Source organism: Sinohyriopsis cumingii, chromosome 15 (genome assembly GCF_028554795.1).
Source record: "Sinohyriopsis cumingii isolate HCF-2022 chromosome 15, ASM2855479v2, whole genome shotgun sequence".
Classification (NCBI taxonomy): domain Eukaryota; kingdom Metazoa; phylum Mollusca; class Bivalvia; order Unionida; family Unionidae; genus Sinohyriopsis; species Sinohyriopsis cumingii.
This window is the reverse complement of record NC_142975.1, coordinates 7483082-7500302: the sequence shown is the minus strand read 5'-3', so window position 1 is coordinate 7500302 and position 17221 is coordinate 7483082. Positions and strand designations below refer to the sequence as shown.

The window sequence follows — 17221 nt, the reverse complement described above, 5'->3', positions numbered from 1 at the left end:
TGAAATTTGTGAAATGTTTCCACAGATCACCTTGGTGACATATAGTTTTCTCACCATTGATTTAACTAGAACTTGCATGGGTAAATATTTTGTGGGTCTGAACACAGATATGTCTCACACGTTAGTTTACAATCAAAAACAGTCATATTAAATGTTCACCAATGATGTCATAGAAGAGTATGGGAAGCAACAACATAAATATCTCAAAAAAAGCAACAATTGATTCAAGGAAATTGCCCAATGTACAGAGGATATTAAAATGGCCACAAACCACAGTGGAACAAGTGGATTTGCTCACTGGAACAGAAGAAGAACCAGGTTGTTCATAAGATGCACCAAGGCTATCAAAAAAGCAGCAGAAGAGGTGTTTGCATGCTTGCTAAAGTAAAGAAAGGAGACATTAGAGAACCTAAAGAGTGTATCACTTCCACCCAGACATCACTGAATACACAGAAACAAAATTTTAATGAAGAATGTTGCCAAGGATCAAAAAAGATTCCTACCATGCAAGTCTTAAAATACACCCAATGGGAGAGATTTATTGACCAAAGAACCATCAAAGGACATAAACAATGGGTTGGGTCAAATGGGTTTAAAAGGAATTAACTGAGTCCATAAAAGCCTCAGGCAAGGTGTTTAATATTATAATAAAGTACTTGCTTTGATAAAAGCAGGAAAAATAATGAAGCAGTTGAAGCTGTGCAATATTTCTGCATGGGGTCAGGAGAATATCAACTAGTCTATGAGTCTTCTGCATGGGGTCAGGAGAATATCAACTAGTCTATGAGTCTTCTGCATGGGGTCAGGAGAATATCAACTAGTCTATGAGTCTTCTGCATGGGGTCAGGAGAATATCAACTAGTCTATGAGTCTTCTGCATGGGGTCAGGAGAATATCAACTAGTCTATGAGTCTTCTGCATGGGGTCAGGAGAATATCAACTAGTCTATGAGTCTTCTGCATGGGGTCAGGAGAATATCAACTAGTCTATGAGTCTTCTGCATGGGGTCAGGAGAATATCAACTAGTCTATGAGACTTAGAAGAATATTCATATCATCCAACCTTTGAAACTAAGATGGAAGAATATTTAGAATAATCAGTTATTACTCCTAAAATTGAAGCAAAAAGAATATTCAGATCAAGCAGCCACTTCTCGTCAACCAAAACAAAAGCCTTCACCAGTAAAAGTCACACAAAAGAAAATATGCTACGACACAATAAGAACAACCAGCACCCGAATCTCCTAAGCTTGAAAAACAATCAGAACGGAAAGATGAGCAGGACTGAATATCATATTGCACCTGACATTGTGAGGATTGTCTCATTTTCCCAAGTCGAATTAACCTTTGATGTCTTCAGTGGCTGTTATGAAAGCAGGTCTGAAATGATTGCAGTAGTTGTTCAGGGCTATATACTCTTTAGGTTTTCACCAACCATGGAACCAGATGATTTAATATCAATAACACCTGCAGCACCTGTGTATCTTCCATGCCAAATCAGCTGACACATATTCATTTTTCCCTTGTGGATCAACACAGGCACATTGTGGATCTGCATGGTAAAACATTGATGATACAACTGTTCATTAGAGATCAACCGGACATTTAAATATAACAATGACTAGTTTATGTGGACATGTGAAACCCATTAGTGTTATTAATGCAAGATATATATATATATATATATATATATATATATATATATATATATATATATATATATATATATATATATATATATATGTGTGTGTGTGTGTGTGTGTGTGTGTGTATGACATATTATGGAACTGGCCCTGGTAATGTTGTTCATGAATTGTACAGGCACAAGGCACATCAAAGGTGCTCTCTGCCTTATCATTGCATGCTCCAGCAATTGCTAAACAAGTTGCAACATGAGCCGTGGATAGTGTCAAAAGTGCATTCGTGGATTGATTGAAACCACATTGATCACAGGCTGCTCAGTGACTTTCAGATTGTGATGATAACGACATGAGCACCAACAAAACCAGTTACGCTACCATGAACATAAGTAATACTGCCGGCAGTTAATAAAGTCATTAATGAAGCCACTCAATGATTGTCAGATTCAGTGATTGCAGATCTGACAATGGGGAGTGGAATTACACACCAAGCTGTCATGCTGTAGAAAATCAATGTATTGTCTTGTCATGGGTCATTTTAAAGATAATCTGATTCAGCCTGTATTAGTGGATAGAAGCAAACACAATTTTCAGTATTACTCATGTCCAGCCAGGGATCACAGAATTACAAGTGAAGGACACATTTAGGTTTCTCATTCCATGTGAGTCATTCTTTGAAGTTAAGGGAAAACTGGTACAGGATAACAGTGCAGATTATCCTGCCAATAACACAGTTGGACTGTTAACAATGACATCATGGCATTGTTTAACAGTGCACATTATTTCATCGATGGAAAGGAAATCAAATCGATATTGAAAAAACGCTGATGTGGCAACACTTTATGATGAGACACTTTTGTCGGAGGGTGCTAGTAGCCAAATGAGGGTGATCAATGCACCTGTGGAAATTTTGTAGAATTCATAATTAAACCTGTTCCGTATTTTATTAATAATGTCCTTTCATGAAGTGGTATATCAAGAAATCTCTGAGTCCCCCTGTGCAACTTAATTCTGGATCTCTTCCAAGTAAAAAAATGTTTGATGTGAATTTTGGGCCCTGTGATGTTGTGAAGTGAAGAGTTGCATCTTAAGGTCTGTTTTAAACACAAGTTTGGAAAGTACTTGAGAAAAGGGATAGAAGTCATGTGATTGAGGACTTGAGGATATGAATGGTAGCTTTACAATTGTAAATATCCGCTTTATTTTTCAGTAAATATAAACTTAAAAAGCGTACAGTCCATTTGTAACGTTGATATAAATTTTTACCAGCTCAGCTGATGTCACAGTAAAACTGTTCTAAATATCCACTTTACCAGCTCTTTTGTCTCCAGTAAATATCTACTTTACCACAGTAAATGTCCATTTTACTTTCTTTGCCGACTTTTCTCCAGTAAATATTTACTTTAAGAGCACCAGTGACATGTCTCCAGTGAAACTAAATTTTGTGACAGTAACACCTCCATTAACATTCATATATCAAAAAAATATAAAAGATGTTACCGTTTAATACATGAGAAAACATAAATATCATCAATACATCATTTTATTCATCATACATATTAATTTATCTTATTTTTATTGTCAAAGGTTTTTCCTACAGAGAGTTGGCTGAACGCCCTTGCAGCAGCAGTGATGAGTGGTTTTGTTGTCACAGCCTTCATGACTCCATTTGATGTTGTCTCTACACGGATGTACAATCAGAGAACTGATGCTCATGGAAAAGGACACATATACAAGAATGTGTTAGAGTGTTTTGTGAAGATCTTCCAGACAGAGGGACTGTGGGGATTTTACAAAGGCTGGGCACCTTCCCTGATGAGACTTGCCCCACATACTGTACTGAGTCTAGTTTTCTGGGACAGATTACGTGATGCTTATAGAAGATTTCAGCAACATAATGTAATTGAATTGTGATTGTGAATAGTTTTGCCTACTTGATAACTAGGCTTTCAATTAAAAAAACTACTTGATAATTAGACTTTCAGTTAAAAAGACTACTTGATTTCTAGGCTTTCAATTAAAAAGACTACTTGATAACTAGGCTTTCAGTTAAAAAGATTCTTGATAACTAGGCTTTCAATTAAAAAGACTACTTGATAACTAGACATTCAGTTAAAAAGACTACTTGATAACTAGCTTTCAATTAAAAATACTACTTCGTAACTAGGCTTTCAATTAAAAAGACTACTTGATAACTAGCTTTCAATTAAAAATACTACTTGATAACTAGGCTTTCAGTTAAAAAGACTACTTGATAACTAGGCTTTCAATTTAAAAAACTACTTGATAACTAGCTTTCAGTTAAAAAGACTACTTGATAACTTGGCTTTCAATTAAAAAGACTACTTGATAACTTGGCTTTCAATTAAAAAGACTACTTGATAACTTGGCTTTCAATTAAAAAGACTACTTGATAACTAGCTTTCAATTAAAAATACTACTTGGTAACTTGGCTTTCAATTAAAAAGACTACTTGATAACAAGGCTTTCAATTAAAAAGACCACTTGATAACTAGCTTTCAATTAAAAAGACTACTTGATAACTAGCTTTCAATTAAAAAGACTACTTGATAACTAGGCTTACAGTTAAAAAGACTACTTGATAACTTGGCTTTCAATTAAAAAGACTACTTGATAACTGTGTTTTCAGAATAGGTAAGCAGAAGACCTATAGAGCAGTTATCACTGACAGCATTAATATATGGGAAACTTGTATCGGGTAATTCCTATTCATTGTTATATCAGAACAATCATCAGTAAGTAAATTATACCAGTCTTTACAGTATGGATGCCATGTTAGTTTTATTGTGTCAGTGAAATCACATTTCATCAGTTTTTATTATATTTTATCTATATGGTACACATGTGATATCACATTACAGTATGTAATATGATTTTACAACAACACTTAAATCAAAAGTAGAGGATCTAATATATTTTTTAAATCCATTATAAAATTAAAATTGTTTTAAGTATGTGCTCACATCAAGTCAGAACATGTATATTTGTAATGTTCATGTTTACTAGTTCTGTGTTATCTGTGCTGTAGAACTTTTAAATGGGTATGACGCTCTTTCTGAAAGTGTATTACATAAATTATATTTTTTTATTGCCTTTAAAGGAGACTAGAAATCAAAATTTTCCTTTTACGTATGTAATTCTCTACAGATTTTAATTCGACTGCAATGTTTATAAATTAAATATCGTAAGCGGGTAGTGATTATATTGCGTGGAAGATACCACGATTCCGTAAATTGCCGAGTTTTTCCGAGTTTTGATGAGACGACAGATCACGTGGTACCGTGACGCTATACTAGCCAGTCCTCGAATACAAACATAAACATTGGCGAGCGAGGCAGACAGGAGACCACATTTGGGTTGCACATTCAAAAGTTGAATCTGCAGTCTGATATAACAGTTTATATACTGTACTGGTAAGTGCTAAAAGAAATTTGTTAGGCACAGGCCCCGGGCTGGTGACTTAAATAAACTAAAAGTCCTGAATGAAATTCCACAAGCCCGGACAATTCATACCTGTCAACTCTCAAGCCGGGAGAAAAATCTCCCGATTTGGGGGGGTATTTCCTCATCTACCTCCCGATCTCGTAATATCTCTCAATTTTGCGCAGCGAAGTCCCGATTATTACATTATGTCTGTCAATTTTCATTTGTCAGAAGAAAAAAACCCAACCCCAAACCATTTATAAATATAACGTATGCAATCCACAGTCTAAACTGCCACACGGCAGACATCGTAGCGATATGACTGAAAAATTGTTAAAGCTACGTTACAAATTAAAATCACACGCACACACGTCTAAACCCGGCACTGGACGAAATAATTAATATCATACAACAGTTTTTTTCTTTTATTCATCTTCAGTAAATAGAACGTGAAGATTAAACATTATTCAAGCAAATTTCAGATGTTTTTAAACAACTACAACATTACTATAGAAAAAAATATTAAAAGAATAAAATTGTCACAATTAGCTTAAATGAATGATCGCTTTGAAATTTTCTCAGCAAACAAAATCGCATCTCCATTTCCGCCAAAGAAACTCGGCCAGTTAACACCTGATGTTCCTCTACCGTATATGAAAAGTTTAATTACCATGATTAAATTACAAGGAATAAAACGAAATATACCATGCAGTATATGTGGCCCTAAAGAACTAATTCTATAAATATTTTAATCAGCAAACAGTGTTACATGCATTAAGACTTAAACCTAAGGAAATAAGGTGGGGCATAAAACTTGAGAAAAACAGTTGCCACATGTACGGTAACTTGTGACTGCAGATTTGAACTGTTAAAATGAAGTCCATGGCATTGTAAGTAACAACAAAATAGGCATCGTTACATGTATTTGGCAATCAATTGCTGGTGCTTACACATACACACACTGTCGAACATGGTTTCTTTGAAGTATGTCCGAAGGGCAGTCCTTTTCACAAGATCAATGCAAGGATAAGGATTATGTTCATTAGTCACACCAGCTTTATTGTTTGTATACTTAAATCAAAACTTTAGCTATTTTGCAATTTAGCCAGAACTGACCAGAATATGCAAAAGGGGCTTGTCATGGGGGAATAATAAGGCATATCATAGGGAGAAAAGGCACGTCAAATGGACCGTCGCACATTGGGGCAAGGGGTTGGGGTCAATAGTGCCCTCCCCCTGTTCTATTGTCAGACAGTTAATGTGAAACTTTGACGTCTTTTTTTTTAATCACTGCTTTTTAAACTGCCCAAGGAATAGTTTTATATCAGTTCCAATTATTACAGATTACCGTTTATGCATACTACATGTATACAATGCATTTTTTTTTAAATTTTTAATTTTTATAAGATTACTGAAAATTGTGTTTTCTTGAAACACGACAGGTTTAGAATCTTATTTTTAGCAAAGCTTCCATTTGATTAAAATCAAATCTAAATTTCACCTAGGACAGTGGTGATTTGATTTAGATTGTGCCGTGTTAAGGCATGTATGTCAACATCTTGAAAATACATTTACTCATTTCACCAGCGCAATCAAAGTTTCCTCAAGCAAACAATTTTTGTTTCGACAAGCCTGACGGGCACCTCACTTTGAATACAGGATGGGCCGGAACTAAAACCAGAAGGGGCCCAGGGTGTCGGGCTATCAGATTTGTTTTTAGCACTGCTGTTTTAGATAAAAGATATGTGGATTGATTGTTGCATTTTGTGGTCACTTACTTGTCCTTCTGCCTATTTTCGTAACTCACACATTTAACACTTTTCCCAGGATTTAAAATGTCCAAAGGTATGTCTGGAACAGCGCCAACTTTTAGTCTAGGCCTAGCATTTGCGTATCTTTGAGCTGCCATTTTTTCATGATCCCTCTCGTAACATTCCTTTGAGAAATGTAACGAGCACATAGTGCTGTATGGTGTTGCTTTGAAATTGACTCGTTTGTAATAATGTACCCATTCTTTCATTATGCCTTTGTCTTTCGGAAAAGAAAAGAAAAATTATGTCAACAGTCTTTTCTTAATGTTCTATTACACCCGTAAGCAACGCAAAACGGTATTGTCTTTTACTCTGGCAACTCCCACTTGGGCTGCTGGAGTCGCTACTATGACGTCACATCCCGAAAGTAACCGAATAGGCGCAGAAATTTTGCATACGAGGTCACGGAAATTCAGCTTCTAGAAGATAGGCCAATATTTAAATATTGGCATTACGGTCGCAGATGATACTTCAGAATAAGGTTTTCTGCTATAGTACTTTTATTATTATTCTATATTTCCATTGGTTTCTGGTCTCCTTTAAGTTATTAGTTTCATTTACTTGTTTTCCTCTTGCTAGCATGAAATTTCTTTACCCCTTGCCTTTCTTGGAGGTGTAATATATGGCAACATACAGTAATCCCAGTATTTTAGTAAGATACAGTAATCCCAGTATTTTAGTAAGATACAGTAATCCCAGTATTTTAGTAAGATATAGTAATCCCAGTGTTTTAGTAAGATACAGTAATCCCAGTATTTTAGTAAGATATAGTAATCCCTGTGTCTGTCCATCTGGCACACAGTTCCATGTACTATGGCAGCCTGTTAAAAACACTGGTTATTGATGCAGTTTCAAAGCAGAAAGGCATGTGAACAACAGAAAATATTTTGTGATGTCTATTTTGTCCTGGATGAAAATGTTACCTATCTAACATCCAGTATGGCATCCATCTTCAAAATCTTGTTACAACTACTCCTCCAAAATGAATGGTCATATTGTCATGGGTTTTGCCACCAGAAGACTCAATAAACATCTGGTCCAAAATGAAAATGGCATCAATCTTACAACCAATGTGGCTGCAATGATGGCTGTCTTTAAAATCTTATTATTGTAACACCTCAAATTTGGATGGTCATATTGATGTGCAGGTTTTTGGCAAAAGACTTCAAATGATCAATAGTTTTTCTAATTGAAAATCATGCCAGTTATGTCCACTCTGGTAGGCAAAGCAGACAGTTTGAAATCGGTCAAGAATACCATAAATGGTTTCAGCACTCAGAGTGAAGGAACAGTCTTGTCTTGAATTTCTGGAAATTCTGTACAGCCAGTAGAGGCTCGGCCTCTTTGGGAGACTTTTGTAAGAGATATTGCTAACTTTAATTCCAGCTGGATATAGTTCATGGCAAATCTTGTGAACACAATAGTCTCACATTTGGTAAGGGATCACTACAGAATGTGGTAAAAGTTGTGATCCTGATGGATCACCTTAAAACATGGTAAATGTTGTGATCATGATTTAATGATACCCATGGCAACAAATCACTGTGTTCATGATTATTTTGTTGGCGTTATTGCCCTGTTTGAATGGGAGCCCAGTGTACCATATGTGCTTGCTTACAAGTCAAGTAGAACTGCAAACAACATAGACTCGGATCAGCCATCACTTAATTCAGTGGCAGTTCAGAGTCTGTGTTGTTTGTTATTCTGATTACTTATAGCAAATTGCATATACACAGCGCTGTATGTGATGGCAGAACTGGGTCCATGCCATGAGTAAATGTGGTAGTATATGACAGAATTTTGTGAATACAGCTGTTTTTGATGGCTCACTATGAAAATTTTAAATGTTATGGCAATCATTTATGGAGATACTCATTTCAGCAAGTTACTATATTCACCCAATATTTGTTAAGAGTTATTGCCCTTTTTGTCCTGCAGCTGAAGGCAGTGTAAATCATAATCATGTGAAAGTAGCATGTCATGTAGATTTTATGGACAGCTGTGAAACTTGTTTCATATTATGGTCGTCATTTGAAGATATTGTCCAATCTGCTGTAACTTTTACAAGAGTTGATCATTAGTAATTTCCAATACCTGAACTATACTTAAGATTGCTTATGAATTCGAAAAATTTGGCAATAACACACTGCCTTCATTAGAGACTAGCGTTGATTATGTGACTTATAATAGCGACGTGATTGGAGCAGACTAGTGTAGTAATTCAAGTCTCTGTTTAATTCAAGATTCAAAGCATGTTATTCTAAGTATGCAGTGGCAGTTAATGCAGTAGATACACTTCCAAGAGTTCCTTGCAGTTACTGTAAATTTGTTATAAAAAGTTATCTCCCTTACCCTTTTCACTTGTCAATGCATGTGCAAGATATGAAGTGGTGATGGTTTTTTTTTTTTTATAACTTGCCAGTACTTAAGATTTAAATACAGTTTGTGATGTTATTTCATGAAAATGTTCAGGTTAGTATATACAATATTGAACATACCAGTAGTGTGGGATTTGAATCATTCAGTCACATATTTATTTTGGAAGATATCTTTCATAGGCAGTGTTGTTTTATCCCCTCACCAGCACAGTTGGGAGGGGACCTGTTGTTTTGCCCAGTGGTTCCTTTGTGTATTTGTTACCATCTCAGAATTTGTTACCCCTCATTATTTCAAACCCCATTGCATCTACAAACATTTGTATGTGAAAGTATCTCAGGAAGAGAATCTCAGTCATATAACTAGGTCATTGTGACCCAATTTGCACATTTGAGTGACATGTACTTTAATATATTCAGCTGTTCCCACCTTTGACCCTATCGTACATACACTGATGAAAATTGTTGTTGTTGTTGTGTGTGTGTGTGTGTGTGTGTATATATATATATATATATATATATATATATATATATATATATATATATATACATAGATAGATAGATAGATATAATAGACAATGAAGAGAATACTTAATATGAAAGAAATTATTCTGAAAAGGAGGATTTCTTGTTTTCAAAGAGTTGAGTTGTCAAAGTTTTTTTTTCCCCCAAATTTGTTGATGTGATATTGTTTGCATTTTCTATGAGTTAAAATATAGTGACATTTAATGGTGCATTGTTGATGGCGTTTCCAGATTAACACCTTTGATAGCTGACAGAATGTTTTTGTCCTGTAAACAATGCAGGAATTAATTATTAGAGCCCAGTTATGTAGAGATCCTTTCAGTTATATTGTTGGAGTCAGTGTTCATCTCATGCAATCTCTTTAGTCAATTATGCAGAAATCGTGTCAGAGTTATATTGATTGATTCAGTGTATATCTCATGCAGTCTCTTTAGTTATTTATGTAGAGATCCTGTCAAAATTATAATTGTTATATCTCATGCAGTCTCTATTGTTAATTATGCAGAGATCCTGTCAGAATTATAATTGTTATATCTCATGCAGTCTCTATAGTTAATTATGCAGAGATCCTGTCAGAATTATAATTATTATATCTCAACCAGTCTCTTTTGGTTTAAGTTGTTTGCATAGGTTAGGGCTATTAAGACAGACATATTTACATAAATCCAATGTGTTTTGCTTTTTTTTTTCTTAGAAGCTGTACTGAAAGATAGGAAGTTGTTAGTTTGATGATATGTTCAACAAAGCAAAATATTCAGTGGGTGGGCATTGAACTATGCATTGGAAGTGAACTTGGCCTCGTATGTTCTGTTTATCTCGATTGAACAACTCATTGGAAATGAATTTGGCTGCATATGTTCTATTTATCTGGACTGAAAAACTCGTTGGAAGAATGAATTTGGCTGCATATGTTCTGTTTATCTGGACTGAACAACTCGTTGAAAAAATGAATTTGACTGCAATGTTCTGTTTATCTGGACTTAAGTAGTATAAAACTGGCAGCATTTGTTCTATTCCCTAGTCAGAATACATAATTATTCATAGAATATACCTCTAATGGATTGAAAACTGTGTGGTCTGTATCTGTTTTAATGTACAGCTTCTGTCAGAGTCCAAATACAATGCACACTTTTATTCTTAGTTTTTCACTGAAAGATCTGCCAGTGTATTGTACATGAAAACAGAATTTTTATAAATTTGTTTTTAATTTACCATTTCATTTAGTCTCCATATTGTCAGAAAAACACAAAATGCACACATACATACTTACATGGACATTAACATAGAATAACTCTCATGTTATATGAGATCATATTTAGAAAAACTCCTTTTTTTAAAACAATACATCTAGACTAGATTTCTTGAATATATCAAACTTACAAAAGATTTGTTGAATGCTCATTAATATACAAATAAAGTATGAAAACACAATTATAGATGATTGTAAATATTTGTCATATTTGTATCTTATATTCAATAGTGGGAAGAGGATACTATACACAAGAGATTTAAATAAACTTGTACAAACAAAGCAATATATACTGATATTTTGTGAGGTGTTATAGAGATGTACTTGCTTATAAGTCGAGTCCAGCTTCAGACTGCATCGGTACTGATCTGGCATCTCTTAATGCACAGGCAGATCTCGATATGTTCAGTTCAAAGTAATGAGTAGAACAAGCAACAATGACGCTGATTTGCTGGTTCATTATGTGAGGGGGGATCAGGGTCTATGTTGTTTGCAGTTGGGTTCAGCTTGTACACAAGTAAAAGTGGTAGTCAATTTTAATCAGTTGTTAATCAGGTTTATTTTTCTTTTGAGATATAAACTATAACAACAAAGTAATTTTTCCAGGGGTATAGTTAAATTATCCTCCAGGATCATGAAAGTCTAAGACATTTGTTACGTCAGCTTTATCCCCCTCCCTATGATTGCTCAAAAGATAAAACAATTAAAGTTGGTGATTCTTTTATTTCTCGAGTTTTTTAAAATATTTTTTTAGAAGTGGGAAAGATAACCATCTTGTAATCACATCAATAATCAAAATTGGTGCATTCATTTGGACTTTAATAACAAAAGAAAATGGCACCTGTGAAAATTTACATGCATCTTTATTAGAAGAAAGCTGTGTGGTATACTTGATATCATGTGACTTTGATAGGCTATGTGGATGTACTATACTATTTTGTAATGCAGAACTGTGGTAGACTGTTGAATGATAATATTGCAGTTAGCACAAGTAACCTAATGCCATACCTATATATGTGAATGTTATAGACATATACCTCATTTTATATGCCAGCCATAATGTGAAGCATATCATGTTTCGATATAAATCTGTTTTCTGTTTTCAACAGAGTCACTTTACTTCTCCACCATTTACCATTACCAAATTGTATAATTATGTTGTTCACATTTGGGACAAGGAAGAACTGATTGATTTGAGGCACAAGAAGTCAAAGGTCAAAGTCACAAGGAATAAAAGAAGGAAAACCTTCTATGCAATAACTTCTGTTCCAGACAGTCAAAATAGCTTCTATTTGAGACCAGAAAAAGACACCAATTGTTATTTTCCTTTTTCTTCATTAAATATGTTACCCAATCATTATACCTTAGGAGAACTACTGCTACCTTGCAAATCTAGCCCTCCTAGTTAAAACTTTTTAAGCTAAAAAGAACTAAAAGCTACCCAACTTGGTGGCAGTTAGGCAGAGTCATCTCCCATTGATAAAGGGATTGGCAGCAAACCAATGAATATCCCAGTTACTACTTCTGCTTGTGCCAGGAAGCAAGCTCTCAGCCCAGGAGACCATAAAAAAATCAGAATCAACGTTGATACAAGTTGGAAGAGTTCTCACTTCACAAGGAAAGTATACTCCATCAATATTTCCAGCTTATCTCTCTATCTTGACATGGTTCTGCCTTTACAATTTTAGCCACACTTTGTCATCTTTACACATTTAATTGTACTTTGTTATTTGCATGGGTAGCCCATGCCACTTCACAAATAAGCTATTGTCTAGGTAATGTTTTAAGGCATGGCTGTGCAGCAAATTTCTTTCAATAATAAGAGAGAAATGCAGAGCTACAACAGGTTTATACATTCTGCTCTATTTGTACTGAAGATTGGACTATGGGCAAAGCACAGGAATGTACAACTTATGGTGAAGACACTATTAGCCTAAATGTTGACATGGCTTCATTGTGGGAATTTTTAGCAGATAAGGGAGATAACAAAGGTCTTCTTCAGTTACAAAACACCAGAAATCAACTTGATCAGAAACAGCCCCAGCACCTATGTCCCCACCACAGGACTGTTATCTCTGGCTGTACCTTTAGGCATTGCCTCCTTAGGGTTCCACTCTATAGCTCTCGATGATAACAATGAGTGCATGAATAAAACAAAGCATCCTTTTGCTCCACCAATACATGGACGAGTCACATGGATCAAACCTCCCATAACCCACCTCAACCTTATGACTTGGATGATGTCCTCCTTGCAAACATGGCTATTTCTGTTTTGACTGGCCTATGTCTAGTAGAAGGGATCTTCAAGGACAAAAAGCTCAACATAATAAGTTCCTAGAAATCAATTTGTTGTCCAGTCTGCCGAACCCATTGTATACAGGCAATTTTATGGAGACCAGTCTAACCCACATGTCCTCACTGCACTCTCCATTTATGATACTTAGCTTAGTACCTGAGCCTCTGACTTATGTCGCCTTTCATTTCTCTTAAACCTTGGTCAATAAAAGGGATACTTTAACTGGTTTGAAAATCACCATTTCTACTTCAGGGCACTCTACAAGTTTTGTCAGTGGCAGACCTCAACACTCTTTACTAGCTGTCTCAGGCAACTCGAGAGATATCAGCCTCATGCAAGCAGAGGTGATACTTGCTCTCAGGCTCCTTCTTCACTTTTCGATCTCACTATGTCGCAGTCGACCTCATCATCTTTGGTTGCATTCATATGCACCTGTTACAAATGAATCTCAAATCCCAGTGGAAGCCAAAAGTGTCCCCACTGGAAAAACCTGGATGCTTAAACCTAATAACAGATTCTTTGACCCAGAACAATCAGCTGACACAGATGGAATGGTCTCCATCCCTCAGTGTTCAGTCAGATATTCACTCGATGGGACTGACTATTGGTGGGCCTGTTTGCAACAAGGTGGGATACCATGCTATCAGTCTTTGTCTTGTCAATCCCAGATCCCAAAGCGTGGGTAGTCAGTGTGCCATTCATAGATTGGAATGGCCTTGATGTATATGTCTACCATTCAACACGTCAGATTGTAAAGATGATACAAAAGAAGCAAAGTGTAACCTCATTCTTATTGCACCACTCAGATGGGAGAAATTGTGGATCACCAACCTCCTCAATCTCATTCCCTGGAAAATAGCAAATATCCCTCTACACAAACAACCTTGATGGCAGTTGTTTCACCCCTGTCGAGAGCTACTGAACTTACACATCTGGGTCATATTCAACAGATCCTCAGAAATAAACTTTTCTTGAAACCAGTAGTGGAGAGAATAACTAAAGTAAGAATGCCTTCCACTCTGAAAGTTTATGAAGGCAAATGGAAAATGTTTTGAACACATTCTAACTACAAGCATCTATACCTGGTATAACTTTCTCTTCGGGCTCTTTAACGATAAAACGTTAGCACTATCAAAGGCTATTGGTCCACAGTAGCTGACATTTCATCACCGAAGAGAGGATATTGGACAAAACAAAGACTTATCCAACGTCTTCTTCAACTTTGATTATACATAACCATAAATATTGGCTTTGTGCCTAAAATGGAACCTATCATGGTACTAACCTGGTTGAGTTCAACACCATTTGATCCACTTTCAGGAACATCTCTGGCTCACCTTTCATAACAAGACATGCTTCTTTATCACATTAGCAATGGCAGGCAGAATCTGTGAAGTACATGCCCTATCAGGTGGCCCAAATAACATGCAATTCTGACAAGATTGGTCAGTTTTACTTGTGACAATTCCCTTTTTCATCACCAAGAACAGGCTTCCATCCATGGGCAATGAGACCTTTGTACTGAAATCATTGTCTACTCAAGGCAACCTACAGGATCCAAGCCTTAAAGTACCTTTAAAAGACAGAGCCATTTTGTCACGAGAGTTCACTTCTATTTTTACCTTTCAATTAGGGACAGGATGATCTAGCAGCAGACCCTTTCACTCCAACTCCAACTCATGAATTTCAGCTCATGAGGTAAGAGCTGTTGCCACAAGCATAGCCTTTGACCAGAACTGTTCTCTAATATGATGCATGCCTTGGGATAGAGATACGAGTCCACATTCTCCAGCTTTTACCTCAGAGATCTTCATCTCAAAGGGTTGAATTCAATCAGATGGGGCCTATAGCCATGTCACAAGTGTCCACCTTCCCACATTGTTTGATAGCTTAATAAGAAGTGGCTTCACAACTTCTGTTGGATTTGCAGGAGGGAAAATTTTCCCTTTCCGAAGCCACACTGCGACAGATGGAGTCTTCTCCAGTCTGGTTACCTAGAAGCTCTCTTACATGCCTTAGGTCAGGAGATCTCATCTCGGGGGTAAAAGGGATGTACCTCCCTCCACCTGTTACCTACTCTCCTAAGTTATTTGTATTGGGTCATGTATTTAAAGAAGAAACTAATTTTTCTCTAGTTCAATGTTTCTTCGCAAATACTTATCCAGTCATAATACACATATACATATACTCTCCCAACCAGCCTGCAGTTACATCCATATAGAGTGCAGGCCTTGTCCTCAAGGAATAACTAAGATATTCATGGGTTTTGCCACCAATCCCTATATCAAGGGGAGATCACTCTGCTCAACTGCCACCTAGGTGGGCCAATAACTTTTAACTCTTTTAGCTAAAAGGTTTTATATGGGAGGGCTGGATTTGCGAGCTTGTAGGAATTTTTCTAAGGTATTATGATTAGGTAAGTATCTGCAAAGACACATATTTACTAGAAAACAGCTTTTTTTTTTTCATGGGTGCAGGTGGGGGTGAGGTGTAAACAGTCAAGACAGTCACTAAAAGAAGAAAAAATGTTTTTTTGCATAGTATTTAGAGTTGTTTCCCACCTCATTTGCCAAAATTTTGTGGATGGCTTGCATTAGAGAATTGAAAGCATCTAATCATTTTTGGGTCAAAGATCAAGGTCACATGGATTGATAGAAGAGAAATGATTTCCACAAAATTGCTTAAGGTCTGTAACAAATAATGTAGTTAAACTTTGAGGAAAGCATTCAGTTGAGACCAGAAAAGCACCTGTTGTGTTTGAGGTTAAAAGATGAAAGGTCAAGGTCAGAGCAACTCCAAAAAGGAAATATGCTTCCACAAAATAACTTGAGACTATGCCATAAATCAAGACCAAACTTCGCAAAGGTCTTTGGAAAATAACCAACTTCTGTGTCTTTTACTTTGATACAATTTTGTGGATAGCTTGCATTTAACACAAGACACAAGTTTATTTTGGAGTCAGAAGGTCATTTATCCAATCAGTGAAAAAGAGTTTTACCTAACAGAGGTATAATGATGCAGTTGACCATATATGGCAGGTATACAATGTACCATTTACAATACTCATTTGACTTAGAATTGGAATGCAACAGTAACAGCTCTGCAGTGGAAACATATAGGTTCCAAATACTTTTGATAAAGTTTAGTCCAGTATTTGATCTGTGATTGCATGAGGCCTTTTGTATAATTTGCTAATATGCATTACAAATGAAATTTCATACAACTTGTGAATTAATTATGTTGAAATAGTTGTATCCAAGAGGTTTTTATAGGTGCTGGCATAGTCTTAACTATATTTGTTCACTAATAATACATTACTTTGGGTATATTCTCCATTTAGTATCATTCATTGTATTTTGATATTTGTTAGATTACTTGGTATTTAAATATAAGTGTAAAATGTTGATCTAGTGAAATATTTTGCATAATGCTTTCATTTTGCCATTCATAATATTAAATAAATACAATTTTATCTGGTTGTTACAGTAAATAAAGCCAATTAAAACAGAATTTGTTACCTCATTTACATGTACACCTACCATACTTTACTTGTGCATTTTTATGGTGTTAAGAAGTATAACAACATTCTCTCCACTGTGCATATTGCAACTATAAAACAACTTCACCGTATACCCTCACTCTCCCAGAAGTTTTTAATATCTGTAGAACACCCCCAAGACCAGTTTTTGTTTTACATGGTTCACATCATAGAAATTGATTTATGTGTTCTTCAATCCAGCAGTAAGCCTTTATGTAACCCTGAATCAGACCTCCTGGTAGACCAACAAGTAGATCTATGTTTCTTCTGACATTTATGGTAGTACAAATATCAGGGAAAAAAGAGGGGAAATCTACTTGTTGGTCAAACCCTCTTGACTGACC

At 35.8% G+C, this 17221-nt stretch overlaps 1 protein-coding gene across 3 annotated transcripts in view; it reads left to right on the top strand.

Annotated features, from left to right (window-relative positions):
- Window positions 1-16849, top strand: part of LOC149781219 (solute carrier family 25 member 35-like) — a 46597-nt gene extending 29748 nt beyond the window's left edge. For all 3 annotated transcript variants that reach the window (XM_089935305.1, XM_089935307.1, XM_089935306.1), the window contains exon 4: window positions 3227-16849. In XM_089935305.1, coding sequence (XP_089791431.1) covers window positions 3227-3553 — 327 coding nt within the window. In that variant the 3' untranslated portion in view covers window positions 3554-16849. The remainder of the gene's footprint in view (window positions 1-3226) is intronic.
- The last annotated feature ends 372 nt before the right edge of the window (window positions 16850-17221 follow it).